The sequence below is a fragment of the Protopterus annectens genome, chromosome 4.part0, assembly GCF_019279795.1.
Source record: "Protopterus annectens isolate FY-2018-M chromosome 4.part0, PAN1.0, whole genome shotgun sequence".
NCBI lineage: Eukaryota > Metazoa > Chordata > Ceratodontiformes > Protopteridae > Protopterus > Protopterus annectens.
The window spans coordinates 817,527,449-817,550,923 of NC_056733.1; the positions used below are offsets into that span (position 1 = coordinate 817,527,449).

At 39.7% G+C, this 23,475-nt stretch overlaps 1 protein-coding gene across 5 annotated transcripts in view; it reads left to right on the plus strand.

Moving 5' to 3' along the window:
- Nucleotides 1–23,475, plus strand: part of LOC122799595 (splicing factor SWAP) — a 1,354,031-nt gene that overhangs the window by 25,793 nt on the left and 1,304,763 nt on the right. For 4 of the 5 annotated variants that reach the window (XM_044068762.1, XM_044068763.1, XR_006364480.1 and 1 more), the window contains exons 2-3: nt 5,825–5,994; nt 6,745–6,876. In XM_044068762.1, the coding sequence (XP_043924697.1) occupies nt 5,825–5,994; nt 6,745–6,876 (302 nt within the window). Of the gene's footprint in view, nt 1–1,078; nt 5,476–5,824; nt 5,995–6,744; nt 6,877–23,475 lie in introns of those variants that run through there. The other variant, XM_044068764.1, reaches the window with a different exon arrangement.

The window sequence follows — 23,475 nt, forward strand, 5'->3', positions numbered from 1 at the left end:
GTTGGCGGTGGGGTGTGTAGTTCTGTATTTTGGGTTAGTAGTTTAATATATTTTTTTTTTCCTTGGGTTTTCCTTTTGTCAGTGGCATTTTAAAATGCTGGTGGTTTGGATATTGAAGTCTGTGAGTGAGTAGGAATTTCTGACCGAGCATGAAGTTCAGGTGACCCGGCTTTCTTCCGTGCGTGGAACAGATTTGATGCACAGATAGCTAGTACCATGATTGGTCAGTTTTCCTTGACACTTTTGTGTGTATGTATATACTAGCAATCGTCAAATGGCTGCTACATCAACAATTTAACTAAAATTGATCACTGTATTTGTGTGTGTATGCATGCAGTAAACTCTGTTAACCAGAACTCGAGTAACTTGCAAAAAAAATCGAAGAAATACTGTACAATTTTCATGTGTTGCACTTTTTCCTCCCCTGCAGAAACACACATTATGTTGTTAGAGTTTTAAAAAGAAAGATGGGAATAAATTCCATCTCTCCCCAACCTGAGAACAAGTCAAACCAAAGAAATAGTATAGGGTACAGTATTGGTCAGGCCTGTTTTTAATAGTAACCCTCAAGCAGTCAAACTACAGTTATCCAGCATCTACCAATCACCATGAGTGCCGTTTAACTGAGAGTTTACTAATTAGAAAAATATATATAAAAAATACACAGACATGTATGTGTGTGTGTGTGTGTGTGTGTGTGTGTGTGTATATATATATATATATATATATATATATATATATATATATATATGTGTGTATGTGTGTGTGTGTGTGTGTGTATATATATATATATATATATATATATATATATATATATATATATATATATATATATATATATAGTGTGTGTGTATGTATATATGTGTATATATATATATATATGTGTGTGTGTGTATATATATATATATATATATATATATATATACATATATGTGTGTGTGTGTATGTGTGTGTGTATATATATATATATATATATATATAATCAGTCTGCTGTAAATGGTCAAATTCGAAAGCTCGACTGGACTGCAACTTAATGAATGAGGGGTTTAAAAATCTTTATTGGAAATTGGACTGGATGGAGTTGCATAAACCAGTATAACTGATAAGTATGAAAATGCATTTATCATATAGTACAAGTTTTCCATAGAAATTAAGAATATTGATGAGAAGAACTAGAGTATTTTTAAAGCTTATGTACTTAATAGATTGTTAGGTTTTGACAAATGTTTTTGAGACGGACCCTAACATTTGTTGGAAAAAGAGCAGTATAGAAAAGGCCCTTGTAGGACAACCCGGGGTACCACGCTTTGTGAGTGTTGTAATCAATGCGGATACATTTTACAAGACTAGTGTTGTATTAGACAATATTTTAAAGTCTGGAGTGGAGATTGAGTCTTAAAGGTGAGAGGATTGTAGGTAATGGGAATGGACTTTTTTTTTAGCCTGCGAGAATTTTCATTGTCAGGCTCAGTATAGCTGCTCTTAGTCTTATAGGTGACTGCAATGGAAATACCATTTCTGAGCTATTGCTCAATTATGTAATTTTTTACAACTTCTTTATGTTTGCGTTTTGACCTAGTAAACATTATTTTACTGTTTTGGGTACACTTTGAAAGTGTTGGTGCAGTGACCTTCGCAAAAGGTCTGGTGAGATGCATTTTTCTTCCTGAGCAGCTTGCAGCAAGATTGACCTCTTCATAGCCCCTATCCTTAAAATTAACTAGGTGACATAGCTTTATGATATTAAGTTATTATCCCACCACGGTTCATGTGGTGGCTGCTTCAAGCCTTGTTGGGGTCAGTAATCTGGTTCTGCGGTTTCTGTCACTGCATAAATTTTCCAATTTTTCTTCATGGGCAGCATTGTACACTTTTTCAGAGTCCCTATTCCTAGAGTTCATTAAATGCAGGACACACTCTTATGTAGTTGTTGCTTTATTAAAATTAATTTATGGCTGCTTCAAATCTCATTTGGACTTGGACTTGTCTGTTCTGTCAAGGCATACGAGACCTTTCTGTGGAGAAGTAGTAGAGGCCTTTGTGTGTAATATTTTTTTTTTTTATATACACACACTAATGTTCACAAAGGTTGCTATCTGTCTTTTCTAGCCCAGCAGATTTTTCTAATGTGAAGTTTTTGTCTTGTAAGAGACTGCTCAGTAACTATTGCTTCTGTCAGGGGAATGTCAAACTACAGGCACTTTTCGTTTAAACCTTATTTTCCTATAACGAAAGGGTGTCGCTTTGAAATAGTAACATGTTCATGCCAAAAGTTGCAGCAGGATCTAATTTTGTAGTAGTTTTTTTTTGTTTTGTTTTTTTTTTCTAGAGAATGTTAATTGGGAGGAACACCTCCATTATATGGTGTCCATTGGCAGCTCCTCTTACATACACAGAACCAGATTGTTCAGGAAGGATTATCAGTTCATTCTGTCTGTCAGAATTTAAACTGGTTAAGAAGGTTACCAGGCTTACCTTTTCTGTATGGTTAGCTTATTTCTGTGCATTTTCCACGATAAACATGGCAGTGCCATGTCAGGTATTTGTGTTGCAGCATCTTGATCTTCAGCAACACTTCTGCAAGACGCACATTTAATAATCACATCTTATTCCAGATTGTCTTTTTGGCCATGGAGGCATGGAGAGCAGGAGTATATTCACAGGCCAGTGACTACCCCAAAGATTTGTGAGTGGTGGGATCTGTCCTGTTTGTAACACAGATCTTTTGTACAAAACTTAAGTAGTTAACATAACGGACGTGTAATAGAGAAGTTCACCCTCCGTAACATCCCCATCCTTCATTTCCCCACTCTTGTCATGCTGCTTATTCTACATTATTTCTGTGGTATTTTCCATCCTCACACTAAGTGCAGGACAGGAGAGAGAAGTATATATGCTGCATAGTGGGGAAAGGGAGATGTGGCTGGTATTCTGGCAAAGTTTAACAAGCTGCAGGCAGTTCTGACACCTGTGGCTCCTGTCATATTTGGTACTAAAGAAAGATCCCCATCTTACATCTGTTGCTATGGTGGGAACGTGGCGTTCATTTTCTTGCCTATTCTTCCTTGGTACTATGCAAATTAAATGCATTGCTTGTCCTGCCAAGATTTTTCATTGCATTTTCACCTGCAACGTGTTTGTTGTTAGCCAACTAAAGTGTAGGGACTTTTCACTCTTCACGGCTCTGTAGAGGATCTCAAGGGATTCTTTAGCCCTCTGCTAGCTGGCTGTAGAAGATGCTACACTTTTCTCCGCAATTTAGTGTAATGAGGAAGTCAGAGTGAACCTTCTCAATGGAGATAGTCACTCCCTCAGCGCCATATTGACCTTGGCAGGTACTGTTGTCTCTATTGCTGCCTTATCTTCTGGAGAATCTACTTTTCCTGAGGTCAGTGAAGAATTTGTAGTTCAGTCTTTTGATTCAGTTAGATGTTCACTTGCTGCACCTCACTGCTTGCATCTGTACTCTTTGCTCCCCCAAAGTCTAGTACTGCAAAAACACACACAAGTGGTGCATTTTTCTTGTGTTAGGCCAAAGGGTTAGAGTCCTCGCTCTGTCTCTCTCCAGTTTCTGCAGGTTTTGACTGCCTTACAGTAGTTCATTTGGCTAGTTTAATTTTTAACTTGTACCAGATTTAAGTTGGCTCTTCAGTGATATCTCTGAAAGTGTCAGAAGCCTTTTGTAAGGTACCTTTTTCACTTTGATTTCCATTGCATGAGTTAGTGCCTCATCACAGCTTGAATTTTATTTTGGAGAAGCTTAGTTGGTCTCATTTGAAACTTGCTGCTCTGTCTGAATGTGGAGTGCCTGTCTTGAAAGACTGTCTTATTGGCTAGAACATGAGAAGAATCTGAACTGCACACTTTTTGTCCATAGATCCTTCATGTTTGTGCTTTAATTCAGAGAGAGTAATGCTGAGAACTAACCAATTTTTTATGCCTAAAGTGGATTATACCAGGCTGTTCATTTGCCAGTTTCCTTTCCTGAATATTCCTGCCACAAGGAGTACTTGTTAAAATGAGTACTTGTTTGCAGGCAGTTAAGATTATTTAGGCAGGTCCAAGTCCCTTTGGAAGTATTCACACCTGTCTCTCTCTTGATAATAAATCCGTAGGTCAAAAGCTTTCAGAAATTAAACGTGTAAGGTGGCTTTCTCTGTGCTGCATTAAACTCTGTGTTTGAAAGGCAAACCCTTGCTTGAACTTCCCAAAGTGCATTCTGCTAGAGGCATGGTTACATCATTTCTTTTCTAGGATGTTAATGTAGATGACATTTTGTGCTGCAGCTGTTTTGGTCATCCTTAAATATCTTTGTGAAGCATTACAAACTGGACCTGGTGTCTAGGTGTGGGTCCCCTTTGGGGGGCAGTAATTTTCAAGGGTGTATTGTCATAGGTTCTGTGATTCTGTCCTACTCCTGTACAGAGAATTGATACATCACTGTTTAAGTTTTGCACTTAATGTGATAATAGTGAGTTTATTGTCCATGATAACCCAGCTCACCTTTTCCCACTTTGGTAGGGTTTATGCGTTTTTGTTGTGCCTTATTTTACAGTGGCTATGTCAAACAAGGAGATAAGGAAGTTACTGTGGGGATGGGGTGGTTTTTGGAAGCCTGTGAAAGTTTGGAGTGCTACATGGGTTTCCAGAGCCTGCAGCCTTAGTCCAACAGGCTGTGTAGTATGGACTATCTCCTACAAGTCTGTTATGGCTAAGTATATAACTTTAATTTTGTACAAACTGCCACCCTTATGCCATTCTTTTGAGGGAACATTACAAAATAGACTATTTTCACAACCCACTTTTCTTCATTTGCCCCTTTATTAGCAGTGGGTTTTAAACTGTGTATTTGTAGCCAAGTGTGCTTGGTAGTAGGATCATTGTAGTGATGCACTCCCTCATGTGAATTCATGTTCAGTCGTTTTTGATGTGGAGAGCTTACGTTGGAATGTGGTGGAATAAAAAACTGCAAATATGTTTATCTTGACTGCCAACTGACCAACAACAGTTTGAACTTTATATGAAGCACAGGCATTGGATTCTTTTTTGTACTAGAAAATGGAGCTGTGTCTAAAGTATTTCTACTCGTCTGTAGAACTTTTCAGTTATCACTGATTTTCAAAGAGTTATAGTAATTTTAGACCAAATGTGTGTAGATGTGTTTTTTTCACCAAGCTGTCTGGCTTCAGTTTATACATTATGCGGGAGACCACTATTCAAATTTGAGATGTTTTATAACTGAACCTCCTTAATTTGCATGCATGTGCAATTATTTCCAATATTTGTATGTGTGTGTGTGTGTTTCTCTACCACATAATCCAGAACTTATTTCCTCAGCCGAATGACTAGGTATCGAGCTTAGTCAAGGTTTTTCCTCCAGAGGAGACAAGTTGATTTGACGACGAATTCTCCAGCGAAGTGGTGACTAACAGAACGAAGCAAGAAACTTTTCGTCCAAATGGTTCTTTCGGATAGGTATTTATGCGCTCGGGTTTGTGTGAAATGTAAATTTTGATTTTTCAGAAGGAAAATAAGATTGCAGTTATCATTGAGATGTTGATATATGGTAAGAAGTATTTCTGAAATTAATTATTAAAATGTTTTAATAGGAGTTACAAGCATTTGACATTCATGAAATTTGTTAAACTTAACTGTTAATGTATTTAATATTCAGAAGTAAACTGTGTGGGTGAAGAAAAGTTGATAGCTTTGGTTAATTAAATTTAAGTTAATTTTTATTTATTTATTTTGTGGAGGGTAAATATTTTGTTGCAGGATTTTGTAATGTTTTCTGCTAGTCTTTACCAGCCGTTTCACATTGCAGGTATGACGGAAGAGGTCACCTGCATGATCTCTCTGAGTATGATGCAGAGTACACTTCTTGGAACAGAGATTACCAGCTTACTGAAGAAGAAGCTAGAATAGATGCCCTTTGTGATGAGGAGAGGTATTTAGCCTTACACACGGACTTGCTTGAGGAGGAAGCAAGGCAAGGTACTGACCCTGTAACCAATTTTAAGGAAACACAGCATTTTTTAAATTTATTTATTTTTTTTTTAATTTTCATAATTGTCTCATCAACAAAGCTGAATTGTTGCTTCTGTACTCACTCTCTCTGGTGTTATCTATTTGACAGTACCCAGTGGATTGGAAAAGCAGGAATCTTTGACGGCCTCAGAATAGTTTATTTAGACAGCTACATGGCATTTGCCCACACTTTTGAGGGCAGACTGGAATTTGAAAACGTGTAACTGCTCAAAGTATTGTAAAAATGAAAGATTTTTCCATAGCCTTTAATATTACACAACATTTTCAGATTTTTCATTCTTTTTTTAACAGAACTTTAGTGTTTTAATTTTGCCTCTCTGGTTTGGAACCTTGGTTTGTGGTACAAATATGCCTTTTTACAAAATTTTGTTCTGCAGTTGTTTTTCATCTTTTTTGTTTCATGTTTGATTTGAAAAGCAGTAAGCCTGTATATACTTTTTGAATGTTGTCTGTAATATTAGATGTAAACAGTTGTAAGCATTGTTTGATACATGTATAGTAAAATTGAAATTGCTACTTTAATAAACTATGTTGTAGTACATTTATCAGTGCATACACCAATGGAAGAAGAGTTTTGAGTCGCATGTGAAATATCAGATGTTACACTGATGATGTTTTATAACTTTATATAACTTCATTGTGAGTAAACATTTTTGTGAAGCAAGTTAATAATTTAAGTACATGCTTTTGTTTAAGAGGAAGAATATAGGCGACTAAGTATGGCACTGGCAGATGAAGGAAGCTATAACGAAGTGGGCTTTATGTACACCAGTGACTATTATGATCCTTCACAGCCAACGGAAGAGGAAGATTCACAAAAAGAAACTGGTAAGACTGCATAGTGTCAGGTTGCTAGTAAAAAAAAAAAATGTTTTTTTCATTTATAATTTAATTTGGTAGTTGGGAATCAAAAATGTTAAGTTTTAGCATATAATTTGCTTTCACCTAATGTCTTTGTTTCCTTTTGGGTGTCATTTTTGTCTCATGTACTCTCATTTCTTTTCCTGCTTTGCTGAATTCTGTCCTTTATACCAGTATCCTTTCCATGCTGTGTGAAGTTGGACAGAGGCTTGTGGTGCTGCCTTCTGGAGAGTAGGATGGGAGTTAATCTGTTCAGTTTTTGGAGTTTCTGCTTGCTTTATTTGAGCATGTTAAACCATTATTCATCGGTACACTCTTTGGTCCATTTGGCAGTATGCGACAACAGTGCATGTTTTACTAATGGGGTTAAGTAACATCAAATGCCAGAAAAAATGAGATGCAGTTGCTGTGATACTTAGATCACATCTTCTTCTTTCGGCTTTTCCCGGTTAGGGGTCACCACAGCGGATCACCTGTCCGCTCATGATTGGCAGTGGAGTTTTACAGTGTCGAGTTGCCAGCCCAGCACTCAACCTTCCACAGAAGGCACACACACACACACACACACACACACACACACACACACACACACCTAGGGCCAATTTGGAGTGTCCAATCCACCTACTGCATGTCTTTGGGATGTGGGAGGAAACCCATGTGACCACAGGGAGGGCATGCATATTCCGCACAGAAGGCACCCCAGCCAAGGATCGAACCGGAGAACCCCTTGCTGTGAGGTGACAGTGCTAACCACTGCACCACCGTGGCCACCCTAAGCTTAAAACTTGGGCTATATTGTCTTTCTCAGTTACCAAGCAAATTAGTGAAGGTTGTTGTCCTGTTTTTTTTTTTTAATGTCTGCTTGGTTAAGAATGTGGAGAAGTATTGGATCTCTCTTAAAGATGGAGTAGATAACGCACTTGATAACACTTATTTATGCTGTCATAGTCTCTGTATGGTTGCTGTCTTTTGACCACTAACAGTGTTTTAAAAATTTTGCTAGATTTTCTTGGGAGCGGTTTTCGGTAGGTTTAGGTATTGGAGAACTGTAGTTTGGAAAGCTGGTATGCAGTTTGCTGTTATGGTTGTGTAATTTTTTTTCCCCCTCACACTAGCTGGTGATTCAGTTCTGTATTACCTTGTATAGGATTACATTTGCAATTGATTTCCAGGCAGTTTACAGCTATGTGAAAGTGGCATTTGTTTGCTGATAACTCACTCAAGCTGCAACACACAAAAAAGTGTGTATATAAAGCTGAATAAAGTATTTCAGCATAAAAAATTCCATTGTTGTGTAGGACATTGCACAGTACACTAGATTTTTTGAAAAAATATCATTGTGTTGTGAATATTTAGAAGTTTACAGATATATAAAGCTTTAAAGGTAGAATTGCAAAAAACTTTTGGCATCTAGACTTTTTTTTCACTGCAAAACTTATCTGAGTGGTCATACAGTAGTGGAAGCTATTGGAAAAAACTTTCCAAAACTGTAGTATTAAAGGCTGCCTTTAAATGCAACTCGCAAAGAGATTAGCATATTCAAAAGTAATGTGTAAGGCAGAGAAGGAATTGGTAGCTGTCTCAGCAACACATTCTTTTAAGTAATTTTCTAATTTGTTCACTGTTTTACTGTACATTAATTTATTTTACTGTACATTAAATTCCATAATTGTGTAATACTGTAATTACTGCTGGCTTTAAACTACCAGGCAGGACAGGAAAAGGTCTTTTGGAATCAGTGCACCGTCCAGTTGACCTGATATTTGGTGCGTCATCAATGAAATGTACTGTCCTATAATTGTCTCTAAAATTTTATGCCAATAAATTGCCCTGGAAAGGGGTCAGCATAAGCACTGGAGGCCATATGGTAATATTAAAGTTAAGACTTGTGTCTGGCAAGTTAAAGTAAAAACATTTGGAAGAGTGACATTTCTGTAGATTGTTTAATAATTAAATGTACCAGTGCTGCTTTTGTTGCTTGCCTGTGTCGTTGCAAAGAAAGTAAAGTAATGCCCACAATAATAATGTATTTCAGTTTGCTACTGCTGTTCACAGCCTCCCTTACTAGTCACTGTAATTGGCCTCAGCAGTGTGTTTTTTTTTTTTTTTTTTTCTTGTCCTTCACAGTCCCATGCCCTTACTCTAATCACAGTAATTATAAGAGAAAAAAAACTGACCTGACCCAATCTTGTAACACAGATTGGCTAGCAGTGTCCTGCTCCTGGTGTGAGAAGGTGTGGTTAAATTGGGTACTGCCTTATGTATTCACTTATTCTCTGATTGTTCACTTTATCCTAATTAGCACTGTTATCAGAGAATGACTGAGTGAAGAAATACCTGTATTGTATTGTAATTACCAGATTGAAGAACACACTGTTTCCCATCATATAAAACTGAAAACATCAGCTAGGTTTGAAAATGGATCTGTATGTTTTAGTGAGGTTTTTGATCTTGGAAATTGTCCACTAGTTGCCCTAAGCATGAGTGCATGCGGTTCATAGGTGTGTACTAGGCTATGATAGTCCTGGAGCCTTTACAAGCCTAGCCCATAGGATTACCCTGGCATCGTACCACCTAACCTTTTCTGTTTCCCATCCACTCCTCAAGATTTCTCTTTTAGAGGGCCAGTGAGGTGCTCTACCTGACATGTATGGGAAGTCTATTCCATAGCATGGGCAGTCTCTGGGTTATGAACCTGTCCCTCCAGCATGTTCTGTTGATTGTGGTAATGAGGTTGAGGTCTCTGGAGTGTGTGGTGCAGAGGGATTGGGATTTCTTTAGATGTAACATTTCTAACGGAGCTGGGTCACATATGGCTCTTGAGTATATTGAATGCTATTTGATCAAATAAAAAAAAAAACAGCAGTAGCATGTGTTGTGTAATTTTCAGACAGACACACAATCATCATAACATTTGTCTGTAGAAAGAACAGCAAATATTTCTGCAAATGGATTGCTTTGTAAATTCAAGAAGCTGTAAATGTATGAACCGTGGTCAGTGAAGGTAGTGTTAGGAGTGCAACTATGTAGTGGAAGAAAGGAAGAAAGCAGTTTGGTTGCTAGAGACGATGTGCCGAACATAATGCAGAATCATGTGATTTATTTCCTTAAGTAAATAAATCGGAGTAAGTGATGCAATTTGGTTGTACTTTATGGAAGGAGGAAAAAGTGTTTAGTAATCACAAGGAACCTGATAAAGGCAAAAATAGCTGCTTGACTAAAAAAAAAAATACAAGCATGAGCAGCCAGGGTAGTGAGTTAGATGATGTAGGGAGAAGAGCTGCTCAGACAGACTTAAAAAGTGGATGAGGCTGAATACGTAGCTAGGTGAAGTAAATCAGCAGTTGCATTACTTGTTGATGGCCATTTTGAAACACTGTTGGAAAAATGTTGAAGGAAGAGTTTTTCATTGTTTTGGTGTTGAAGTGGTTAGGAGTATAGAAGTTCAATTTCTTCAGTAATGGTGGGTATACATTTGTCTATAATAGTTTGTATGTGCTTCTGTCTGGGCAAGTTCCAGCTAGGAAATTCTAGTTGGGTAAGCTTACTTTTGGGGGGGGGGGGGGAGTGGCAATTTAAAGGGTGCAAACAAGATTAAAGTTTCACAGGCTGGTTTGAAAATTGTTAAATCCTTGCTGAAATAGTCCATCACAAGTGTCATAGTAGAACTGTGTTAAGGCATCATCATATTAGGTTAACCTAGCAGCCCTGCAGTGTTTCTGTATTATTCACAGAGGTGGAAAGTAGAAGTAAAGTGCAGACCTCTGTGGAACATTCAGAGGCGATTGCTTATTGGAAGATGTTGTGGTAATGCATCTTTTAGCTGAAACCTGCCTTCTTGAGACCTTTTAAATGTTTCTAGTAGTAATCTGCTCTTGGTCCAGTGTGTGTTGTATTTGGGACATATGCCTGTGGAGGGCCATAAGAGTAAACATTGTGTAGTAATTGGGAGGGGGGGGTCCAGGTAGTTACAGAGCTCTGCCATAAATTGGATGTTTATTTCAGAAATATAATTGAGCGATAGCAATGATCTTCAGCCACAGTAAAATACCATGGGCTGCTTCATCCTCAGACTCAACACTGCAGCTTATTGTCTCATCTGCACCAGTGCAAACCTTTTCCAGGTTTCATCTCCTTCCCTTGCCAAGAATTCCTTGCTCTCCACCTTTCTCTCTAGATCTTGATTGCCACTGTTATCAGCATTGCTCCAAACTGCACCAGACTTTTTCAGTTGTTGGTGTGCCTGTGTTTGAGTATATGCCTTAATGGATTTACAGAGTTTTTGTGCCACCAAAGACCTATTTCTTCTTTCTAGTGAGCAATATCTAACGTTTTATGTCGTTATGGTGCTAGTTGGCTTTCCTGTAGAGTAGATTTTTGATACTGCATGTAATTTCTGCAAGTTCATCCTTTTTTGTTTGTGTTTTTTGGCTACTTGCTGATTTTCATCATTAGGTTACTGTTGTTGCTGTAGCATAAGCTATGTGGATTACTTTGTACCAAGGGGGGGTGATCACTGGCCACCGTTCAAAGTTTCCAGGTGCCTTCCATGCACCGTAATTGCTGGAGGCACCGGCATAGCCACATAAAAGGAGCAGTTTGGGCACCAAAAGCTTCAGAGCTTTCTTGTTGCTGAAGTGCGCTCCCTTTTCAGGCTTTGTGGATCTGAAAGACTGCTATTTGATCCTTCATTGCTGAGGCGAGCCTTCCACAGTTTCTTTTCAAAAGCCCCCGTCATTAATTCATTTTATGCTAGGATATTGTTTTACAGACTGTCATAACTTGTAAAAGAGATCTTTACTTTGGGAGTGATTGTGAAAAACTTGTAGGAGAAAATCTGTGTTACTACTTTCTACACATTTTTTGTAGGATTAGTGTGTTCGGGGCATGACATTATACTTTTAGGGACCATCTTTTTATGTGTATTTCAGTCTTTTTTGTTAGCCAGTTTGACTCAACACAGGCTCCATCACCTGCCTTTAGTGCTTATTTCTTGGCTAAACCATGGAGCATTTACTGGCCTTTTAGGTTCTTCTCCCATCCGCAAGGAGGAAAAAAATTCTTAGAAATATTTAGGTTTCAGGATGGCTCCGATGGATGGTTCCACTGGAGCTGGATTTGATTCCTCATAATGCATATATATTTCTCTCTGTCCTTGTAGTGTAGCTCCTCTTGAAGCCACAAAAGATAGGGTGTTAAACTTGTTCTCTATGGAAGTGGAATTGTTGTTTCTCCAGGCATGGGTTAAAAAAAAAACACCGTTTTCAGTCTGAGGGAGGAAAAGTTGAAGTCTTAACACGTAGCTGGGCTAGGGTGTGTAATTCTTGGGATAGTACCCCTGACATAAATTGTTCACCAAGGAGTCTCCAAGAAAGAGAAAATAAAAAATGTTACTAATTTTTTTTTAGCTATGGTCAGGGAAGACTTGCTGGGATTTGTTTCAAATCCTGATTTTTCACTGACTACAAAAGAAGTGAAATATATTCTTCACTGTCTAATAGTGAATCCGCATTAGAAAAGTGGGGAATCGGGGCGAGGCTTCCTTAGTGTTTTTTCCTCAGCCTGAAGATTCTTTTGAGTGGTGGATTCAACAACTTAACCTCAACCTATGCCTGCCCTTTCAGCCTCCAGTTCCTTCTCAAGAATTGTTCACTGACACCTCAGACATGGAGTGGGGTCTTCCTGTAGTCACCAAGGTCTCCCCAGCAGAAGGCAGGCCATATCAACATTTGATTCTGGCTCTTCAGGCTTTTCAACCAATACTCTGTGCAGGCCCTCTGAAGGTTTACACCGACAACACCATAGTGATGTGGTATGTAAACAAGCAGGGAGCACAGGGTCTTTCCTTCTGTGGAAGCTGGCATTTCAGACCCGGTATCTGGCTCTTAGTTATCAGTTCACTCCTCAAAACAGTGTATATTCCTTCAGAGTGCACTCTAGTAGTGGACTCTTTGAACAGGCTCAAAATACAAACTGATGAATGGATGCTTCCCCAGAGTGCCATGCCATCTGGCATAGAAGGCTGACACCTTTTCTTTTTCTTGGAAGGGGATGTCTCTCAGTCTTCTTCTGCTTCCAAGAGTCCTCCAGAAAATTCAGCTGGACATCTTAAAACATCTTTAGTGATTCTCTTTTGGCCAAGACAGCACAGGTTTCCCCTCTTAATGCATCTGGCAAGGGGCAGTCATCACAAGTTACCTTGCCGATTGGACTTCCTCGCACAGGACAAGGGAGCACTCATCATCCTCACTTGTCCACAATTCAGCTGACACTGCAGGTGATAGGGTTTTGATCCCTTTTAGGCATCTCTTTTCTGAGGATGTACTTGGGGTTTTATAGGAGGCAAGAATACCCGCAACCCAAGTCTTATATGTCCGGATGCAAGATATTTTCTGTCTAGTGCTTGCTCGTAACTAGGATCCTTTTTTCAGTGGGGGTCCCTGTGGTTCTCTCCTTGGTCTATCGGCTATTTTCTGCATGTTTGCCCTTGAATCCTCCTTTGACTTCTTGCTTTGAGGTCATACAGTTTCTTAAAGGCGTCCTGCATCTTAGGCCCCCAAGGAAGCCTATTCCTCCTCCTTGGGATCTTAATTTTGTTGTAGAAAAATTGACCCAGACTGCTTTTGATTTTGTAGGTTCAGCTTCTTTGCAACATTGTACATGGAATGTCTTATTGCTTGCTGTTACTTCTGCTCAAAGGGTTTCTGAGCTTCAGACCCTTATGGCCATCCCTCATTTTGTTTTTCCCAGAGAGAGGGTGTCCCTTTGTACTAATCCTTCTTTTATGCCCACAATTGTTAATGAATTGTCTGAATTATGCAGTAGAACGGTCTTACTTTTTTTTCTTCTCATTTTACTAGCAAGAGTGTCCTGCATACCTTGGATTTGCACAGACTGCTCGGGTATTTGGATGAAACTAAAACCATTTATAAGTTTGATCAGCTTTTTGTTTCCTTTTTTCCCAGGATGTTGGGTTTGGCTGTTTCTAAGCATAACATCTCCTCCTGGATTTCCAAAGACATTTCCTTTTGTTATTCCTTTTATGGCAAGTATCTGTCTACTTCTGTTAGAACTCACTCCTCTAGGCTGGTTCCAATTCTGGTGATTTTTTTCAAGGGATTTGACACTAATTCCATCCTTAAAGCAACTACTTGGTCTTCAGTCCATTCCTGTACTAATCATCATAAATTGGATTTGATTTCTAGGGCCAGAGCAGGTTTTGCTAGAGCCATTCTGCATGGGTTTGTTGACGGTTCTTCCCAGCCTTCCACCTCCCAAGCCTTTTCTTGAGCTTTTTTACTGTCCCTACTATGAAGAATACTGCAACAGTGATATAGAAGGACGTAGTACAGGTTTGTAAAATCTTACCATAACAGTAGATGTACTTCTCTTCACAGTTGCAGTATTCACTCCCTCCTTCCAACTCCCTTTTTTCTTTTGTGCTTTGTTTTTCCATCTACATTTTCTCCTCCTGGATGTGTGTAACTTCTGTTGTCCTGTGGGGATTATTTCTCTACTGGGGTAATTAAGTGCGGGGTAACTACATTGGTATGTTACCTTTATGCAGTATGTCTAGAAGGGGGAGCATATGTGTTGACATATGGCGTATATAAGATCTAAAGGCTTTGGCATACTGGTCGGACGTTGGGCTATCCTTGGCAGGAGAACTTTTACTAAGAAGAACACTGCAAAAGTGAATAGGACATCTACTCTTATGGTAAGGTTTTGCATTACTGTACTTTTTCCCTTCTTTTGGAAATGTCCAGAGGCAGTTAGCACAAGCTTCTTCACAGGCTGGATCTACTCAAACAAACATAGGGGTCATTGATGCATCCCGACTTCAGTCAACTTCGGTTGACTGTCTGTATATTAGGGTGGTAATTCCTTTTAGTCATATGTTTACTGAGGATGTGCAGCGGGTAATAATGGAGGCAAGAAAAACTCCTCCTAGAAAATCTGTATATTAGCAAATTTATTTATTTACTTTTGTTTGCTAGGAAAGTCTGTTTGGGAACTGAAACACCAATTTTCATTTGAGGCACAGGGAGAAATGCTTTAAAGCAAGTATAGAAGTACATTTTTGATAATTCAAAAGAAAAACTGTCAAACATTATTCGGTCAGCAAACATTATTTATTGGCAAAGCGTATCAGATTAAGGAAATGCATGTTTTCATAGGTTGGTGCTAGGCTATCGGCCCTAGGGCCTGTACAAGCCTAGCCATAACAATTCCCTGGATATTTCTTCCCATAATATTTACTTCTCTGGACCCCTGTCTAGCAGGGCGACTGACATGATCCCCGGGGTGAATTTCCTATCTCCCATCCAATCATCAAGGTTCCTTTTGAAGAGGGCCAAGGAGGCGCTCTGCTTGACATGTATGGGCAGTCTATTCCAAAGTATGGGGAGTCTCTGGGTCAGGAACCTATCCCTCCAGCATGTTTTGCTCATTGTGATGACAAGGTTTAGATCCCTGGAGCGTGTGGCTCTGAGGGATTGGGATTTCTTTAGGTGGAGCATGTCCAACAGCTCAGGGTTTGACATGGCCTTGTATGTTAAGCAGAGATTGCCTCTGAGTAGACGATATGCCACAGAGTATAGCTGGAGTTTTTTTAGACTGTCAGCATATGGCATCTGCTTTAGGCCTGTGATTCTTTTAGTGAGGTATTTCTGTGGCATTTCCAGCTGTTGCAGATGTCTTGTGAGGTACATACCAAACTGGGCATTATATTCTATGATGAGTCTAATGAGGGATGAGTATAGTGGGACAGTGACCTCCTTTTTTCTGGATGAAAAGCCCTTAGTGATGAGGTGTGTCACATAGCCACAACAGTCAGGAAATCCTTCTATGTGGTTATCGAAAGTCCACCTGTGTCCCTAAGTCTGTCATCACACTTTCGATGTTTAGTGTACTGCCACTTATGTGGTAATTCATGGGTACATGTTTTCTTCCAAAGGGGGATAACTATACATTTCTTGGCATTAAGCATGAGCCCATGGCTCTGGTACCAGGCATCTGTTTCTGTAAGGCCCTTTTGTAGAATATCCACATCATTTGGGGATTCAATAATGGCTCCCAGTTTGCAGTCATCTGCAAACTTTGTTAGCCAGAGTCCCTTAGTGTTGGCCTGTACTTCAGAGAAGTAGATGCCAAAGTCAGTAAGCCAGTTGGCAACCCATCGAGTGATGTAGGGATTTATGCCCAGCTTAGTAAGTTTATCTATGATTCCAGAGTTGGGGGATGGTGTCGAAGGCCTTGGCGAGGTCCAGATAGGCTGTGTGGACCGCCTTACCCTTGTCCACAGCTCTGGAGACTGATTCGAAGAAGTCAGTCAGATTCAGGGGACAAGATCGGCCCTTCACAAACCCAAACTGGGTGGGGTCCAGTGTTTGAAGGTTGCCAATGTCTTTGTTTATAAGTTCCATGATAGTGTGTTCCATGCCCTTGCAGATCAGGCTTGTCAGACAGATGGGACGGTAGTTCCTGGGATCCAAGGCAGACCCCCCCCCCCCTTGTGGAGTGGGATAACTGTAGCTGTGCGCCACTCAGTGGGCATAAAGCCTGAGGTGAGGCTATGATTAAACATGACACTTAGGTGAGGTGCCAGTTCATTTTTTAGTTCATGTAGTACACAGCCTGGGATGTCATCTCGTCCCATGGATGCTGTATTCTTAGCTTTGAACGGTGCGGTTTCGACCTGTGTGGCCGTGATTACTGGAATTTGGCAGTCTTTTGGTATTGAGATGGGCCCTTTAGGTTGGTGAGAGGGGGGGTGAAGTTGGCACTAAATCGATCTGCCAGGATATTGGCAATATCCTTGGGATCAGTATATTTTAATGCCATTCTTTTGTAGCTCAGAGCAGATCTGAGCATTGCCATTTAGATTCTTGACATAACTATAGAATGCCTTGTGGTTTTCTTTGGAATCTTTGGCAATTTTATTTTCGTAACTAGCTTTTGAGGATTTTATGAGGGATCTCAGCTTCTTACTGAGGCTGGTGAGGGAGTTTTTTGCATCCTGGGATTTTCCTCTTTTCTGCAACAGTTTCTTCCTTCTGTTGTATAGTTTGTTTATAGCAGGGGACCACCAGATTGGCTTCCTTTTTTGGAGAAGAGCATCTTGGTTCTATTTGGGATGGCACGATTCATGCACAAGTGGATGTGCTTGTACAGTGCCTTAGTGTAGGATTCTGCAGTCAAACTTTCAGATCCCGTCTGCATGGGTGTCCTGAAGTTTGTCACTTCTGACTTCAGTAGTATGAAGTTGGCTTTGGAGAAGTTTTTTAAGGAGGTTTCCTTACTGGGGGGGTGGGATGTGGATGTCAAGGGTGATTTGCTTATGGTCAGACCTGACCAATGAGGGGGTGACCACTGGTGTGGAGCATCTATCTCCCATGTTGGTAATGACCAGGTCTAGGATATTTGAGCCCCTGGTGGGACAATGGATTAGTTGATCCAGGGCGTTGGAATTTATGAATTCCAAGAACTGTTGGGAAAAGGAGTTGGCACTCGAGTAGTTTTCCCAGTTAATGGCAGAGTAGTTGAAATCACCCAGTATTAGGGTGTTTGTATCTTAATATTTTCCAGTATGTTTAGAAAGGTGTAGTGAGAATCTTGGGGCATGGTGGGGGATCTGTAGCAAGCTACAATTTGGATTGCAGTCTTACCTAGTGTTAGTTGCACCTGGAGAATTTCAGATGCATTGTGTTGGGCAACTAGCATGGAGGTGTGAATATCCTTGGTAAATATGGACACTCCTCCACCTTTAGTGTTTCGGTCTTGGTTTTGTGGCCGAAAAGTGTGGTAGGAGTTGTTGCCTGGTATTGCAGGGGTGCTCTCTGGAGCCTTGAACCAAGTCTCAGTTACTGCACAGATATCGATGTTCTCCATTTTTAGGAGTGCCTCGAGAGAGTGCATTTTGAGGTTTAGACTTCTAGCATTGAGTAGTATTTCCTTCAGATTTTGCATGCTTGTATCCGTTACGGTGGTGGTTTTATCCTTTGAACCTTGCCTAAAAAAGGCACTATAGGGGTGGCAAGAGCTTTAGCCAGTAACCTGAATCCCAGAGGTGACTGGTGCAGACCATCTCTGGCAAAGCATCGTGGTTTGTCGATCATGTCTTCCCAGGCAGACACATACTGGATCCCCTTTGAATGACACCAGAAGCTTAGCCAATTGTTGAAGTCAATCATTTTGTCCTTGTACTGTGGTATCATTCTGGGTGAAGGCAGGATGCTACTCTGGGCTAGGGTCATACCTGCCTGGACCACATGATCCAAGAGCTCTTCCACGTCTCTTTTCATGTAGTCCAGGGAGGTACGTCTCAAGTCATTCACTCCAGCATGGACAATGACAGTCGTATTTGTACTTGCTGTGGAGTGACTTGAGTGCATGCATTATGTGGTGGATCCTGGCACCCGACAGGCAGCTGACTGTCATTTTCTCCTTGTTCAGCCTGGTGAGTGGAACATCAGTGTGCCTGACTATAGAGTCGCCTATGACTCGAGTTATTGCGAGTAGAATCGTAGTAGTATATTAATACACTCGTATAGAATCCATAGTGGACAGAGTTGGGATTACATACTTCAAACTGTAGGTGTGGTACAGTTGCATAGGTTTAGTTGCCAGATGATATATTAGGACATATCTGAATTGTTGCAGGTTATTTTAAAACCCTGATGTGGTTTAGAAGTTTGTTTCATTTGGAGAGGAGACTGAGAATAGCAAGTTGAGGATCTTGGGATTCTATTTGGTACATACCATTGGATGAGATTTGTCAGCTTGGGAGTTTTAAGTGGATGATAAAGTACTTTTGTGTGCTCTGGTAGCTGGGAGAGGGTAGTGTGTTGAAGTTCAAGGCAGTTGAGGGTGCTGGGCTCTGTGCAATGATTGAAGCTGTTTGTGAGGCTTCAGGTGAATTTTGCTAATTGTGTTGTAGGTGCTTTCTAGGTTGTTCTTGGAAGTGTTGAGATTTGTGAATGTTGTTGAAGCATATAGGAGGGTAGGGAGGTGGCATATATATATTTTTTACTGTGATCATTTAGCATGTGCTTTGATCTGTAAAGAGAGCCTGGTTTGCAGCGTGTCTTTGCAGTGTCAATATGCTGATCGGATTTGAACTAACCAGTGATAACTCCTAGTAATTTTGTGTTGATGACATTTTCAGTTTTTGTGGTGGTTGAGGAAATAATAAGGTCAATGTTGTTTTGCTTTGTTTTTAGGAAGAAGAATATTATTACTTTGGTTTTGTTTGGGTTTAATAACAGTTGAGATTTATTTAGCCAGTTTTCTGTAGAGGTGAAAGCTTTCTGTGCGATTTCTAAGGTAGGAAGGTTTGGAGCTGAGCAAACTAAAGCCGAGTCATCAGCATGTTATAGTGGTGAGTTTTGATTCCTTGATCATATCATTAATGAAGGTATTGAAAAATATTAGACCAAGTATGGAGTCTTGGGGGACTCCTGTAGTGATTGGAAGGAATGTACAGAGGGAGTCTTTCCATTTTGCAGACTGGGTGGGATTGTTTCAGTAGCTGGTGAACCAACTAGTTGATGATGTTGAGATGTATAAGATGGAGAGTTTGATGTGAGATCTTGCTGAAGGCTTGTGACAAAATTACTTGAGTTTTTTCTTTGAATAATGGCATCTAGAAAATGTAGTCGGGCAGTTTTGGTGCTGTTTTGGAGTTGAAAGCAATGCTTTGAAGAAGGTAATTGATTATCAAGTAGAAAGGCCAGGAGTTGCTGATATGTGCATTTTTTAAGTGCTTTGGAGAGGGGAGGAATCCGTGTTATAGGGCGATAGTATGGCATTTTGGTGGATGTGCCACCTTTGTATAATGGGATTATGAAGGAAGCTTTCCATAGGGCTAGGATGTAGTTTTATGTAATGGATCTATTAAGTTAGATACAGGGTAGAAAATTATAGCAGCAGCTATACTGAGGTATTTGGATGGCAGGTTGTCAGGAGTTAGTGTTCTGGGTTTCAGTTTTTAATTAATTTTTTCATGATATTGGTATGATTGTTGGGTTGAGTTGCGGTGTGGAGCTATGGTCAGGGGGATTAGGTGGGTTGGGTGAAGGTTGTTATTTGAGTCAAGATTACTGGATATGAAGTGTTTGAATTTGCCTTCAGTGTCCCTGCAGGTTTCATATGGGAAAGGATTTGGGGTAGGTTTTCTACCAGCTTTTAGGAGGTTGTTTACATTTTGTCAGAATTGTGTGTGTATTTTTGTTTGTTTGTGTGTGTGTGTATTTTTGTTTGTTTGTGTGTGTGTATTTTTGTTTGTTTGTGTGTGTGTGTATTTTTGTTTGTTTGTGTGTGTGTGTATTTTTGTTTGTTTGTGTGTATTTTTGTTTGTGTGTGCATTTTTGTTTGTTTGTGTGTGTGTGTATTTTTGTTTGTGTGTGTGTGTATTTTGTTTGTGTGTGTGTTTTTGTGTGTGTGTTTTTCTGTTTTTGTGTGTGTGGAGTAGTAGTTTTTTTTCATAAGAATCCTCTGCCTTTGTGCAGTTTGAGGCAACAATATTTGTCTAGGTGGGATTGGGTTTTACTTTTGTGCCATTGTTTACAGGCTTTATCTGACTATCTTGGGTTTTGTTTGACGGGTTAGCCATGGGGCAGAATTTATTTTCACTCTTATGTTTTAGTGGGGCTTATTGGTTTAGTATGGTTAAGAACCAGTTATTGACATAATTTATCCATGTCTTTTTGGGTTTATAATACCATGAAGGGAATGCACCCCATTCCTAAGTCAAAGTATGATTAAAGTTTATGCAATTAGTATTGTTTGTCTTTGATATCAGCCAGAAGTGCTCTTTGCAGCACCCACAATGTGCCCAATAATAATTTATCTTGCATTTCATACAGAGTTGCATGTATCAGTAACATACATATAACTACGATTGTAAATTCTTTTTTACAAGACTCATTGCTCCTACTACTATTGGAACTGTCTGGATAGCCTTTTTCCACATTGCTGTCATTTCTGCCTGCATATCTTCGTATTTTATGACTTTGCAGTCACTAGGTGTAGCGATTTCAATGACGAATGCCTCTTTTGTCTTTTCAGAGACTACTGTATCTAGTTTTCTTGTAGCTATTTTTTTTTAACTGTTAGTAATGGATGATCCCATGTTATATAAACTTCATTTTCTGTAATGCTTTGTGGCTATAACACCTTTCAATATATAGTCATTCTGCCATTAGTATATCACAGCTAGCAACAAGATGTATGACTGTTGCCAATTCTGTTTTACTAAACCTACATTTGTCTGTCTCTCTGACATGTTCAGTGGACCTAGTAGACTAGGTATACGTTAGTTTACAATCTTGGGCCACCAATATTAACCTTTCATCTTTTGGTTTAAATTCACCTCTCTCTAACCATTCCTGTGTTTGATCCTGATCAATATGAGGTTGTTTCAAGAGTTTTGTATACCTGCATTTTTCCACATTTCTTGCCTTCTCATCTGATCCTTCATCTTATGTACTTTCTTTCATGTTTTTGCACATTCAGTTGCTAACTGATTTTTATTTACTTCTGGTTTGATCTCCATTCCTGATTTACACTGATATGCTTCTGCTAAGTTAAACAGGGAAGTCATCTTAGAGTTATTCTCATGTTTTAAAACTTTCACTAAGTTTTGGGTCTTGTGAGGTCATCAGATTTGTATGCAGTCCCAACGGGGAATATGTATTCTTGGTGTACACTGATTTTTATAAACCATTTGAGCGTGAATCATCCTTCTTTTCCTGTCTAACTGATCCGGCACCTTTTTGGGGCCAGTCAGTCACTCCAAAACTTGTGTAAGTTAGGACAGGAAGAGCAAATTTGTTTATAGCTTGGACTTTATTTTTAGATGTCAGCATGGTTTTCAGTATTAATTTTAGTCTTCTAAACATTCCATACTAAGTTTTATTCACATTTATTCATGTTTTATTATTGTTCCTTCATCAGTTCCCAAATATTTATCCACTCGAGCTTGCTCAAGTTTTTCTATATCACGTTTTTGTCTGATGTTTTTTGGTGCTGCAGCTTTCTTGCTTTAAGGGATGCTTTTGCACATTTATCAAGACCAAATTACATTCTTATATCATATGAAAAAGTTTTGACCCCTTGCAAGTTGTGCTTTCAGTTCCTCATCTGATGAACTATACAGATTTAAATCATCCTAAAAAACAATGAGAAATCTTTACACTTTATTTTCTTGGATCCAAATTGTAGACATGACCTAATTTAAGAGGAGAGCTTAATGGATTTAGGACAAGACAAAAGGGTAGTAGTGACTGAGAGACACCCTGAAATATCCCCCTTTGAATTTTTATCCCTGGAATAATATTTTTTTCCCTTATGGCTTAACTGCAAAGTGTTTGTTTGTTTAGTGGTCGCTGTAATGGTAATCTATTGGCGTAGGATATATCTTATACATTTTTAAGCACTCCTTTATCCATGAATGTGGGATACTGTCAAATGCTTTTTTTATAGTCTATCCATGCCATACTTAGATTCTTCCATTTTTTACAGTTCTCCAATATGACACTTATTTAACAATAAAGGATCCTTTCTCTCATTACCCATTTGTTGTTTTGCCATGATTGAATCTTCTTCTAAATGACACTAAATTCTGTTGGCATCAGATGTTCTTCGTGTTTCACTGTTGCAGTCATCACATTTGGGTTATGTGCAGTAGCCCTCAGTCGGCCTGATTATCAAAGTCTTGGGTCCTATGTCGGTTGCTGTCTCATCTTCCATGACGTCAGGTAGTCAGGGGTATAAAGCATGCAGCCGACACCATTACATCAGTCTTTCTTGCCATGCGGTGCCCGAAGCAGAAGCAGTTCGCAAGTGCTGGTCGGCCGATTCCTGAAATTTTCATTTTCAAGTTTCAGAACAGAAGTCTTCAACTAAAGCCAAGTACTCTGTTGGGGAAACTTTTTCTTGCTCTAAACCGATGTCAGTAAAAGTCAATAATTATATTTCTTGTGGAAAGCAAGTACCTCATAAAGATTTTCGTTCGTACTGTATTCCTTGCCTAGGCCCTGACCACGACGTACCTCGCTATTGGTTTTGTGCCTTATTTAAACAATGAACTCTTCGTCGTCGGTATATTTACGCTTCTAAATATTTTGGTACTCTGTTCAGTTATCCAGATATGGCTTCAGTAAGCCACCTGACTACCGATATTCTGAAAAAATGCAAAGATAAAGACAGAGACAGGCTGCCTAGGTCCAAAGTTGCCGACGACGCTTCTCCTAAGCTAGTTGCCAGTTCGCCAGTACTCAGTGAGGCTCTTTCGCAGCCCCCGATACCCGCTACTTCAGATTTGCAGGCCTCTACTGAGACCCATTCGAAGTCCAGTATGCCACGAGATGCTTCAGCTGTGGAACCTGCGGATGTCTCTACCTTGGATGGGTCCGGAGCCGCTGTGCAGGCACTAGCTTCTGAGGGTGTATTTAGGCCTACTGACTTGTATATTAAACCTACGCCATCTTCTTCTTCAAGGCCGAAAACTCGATCCATGACTAGAAAACCGACGCCCAGACCGCATGGTCAGGTCTCTATGCCTAA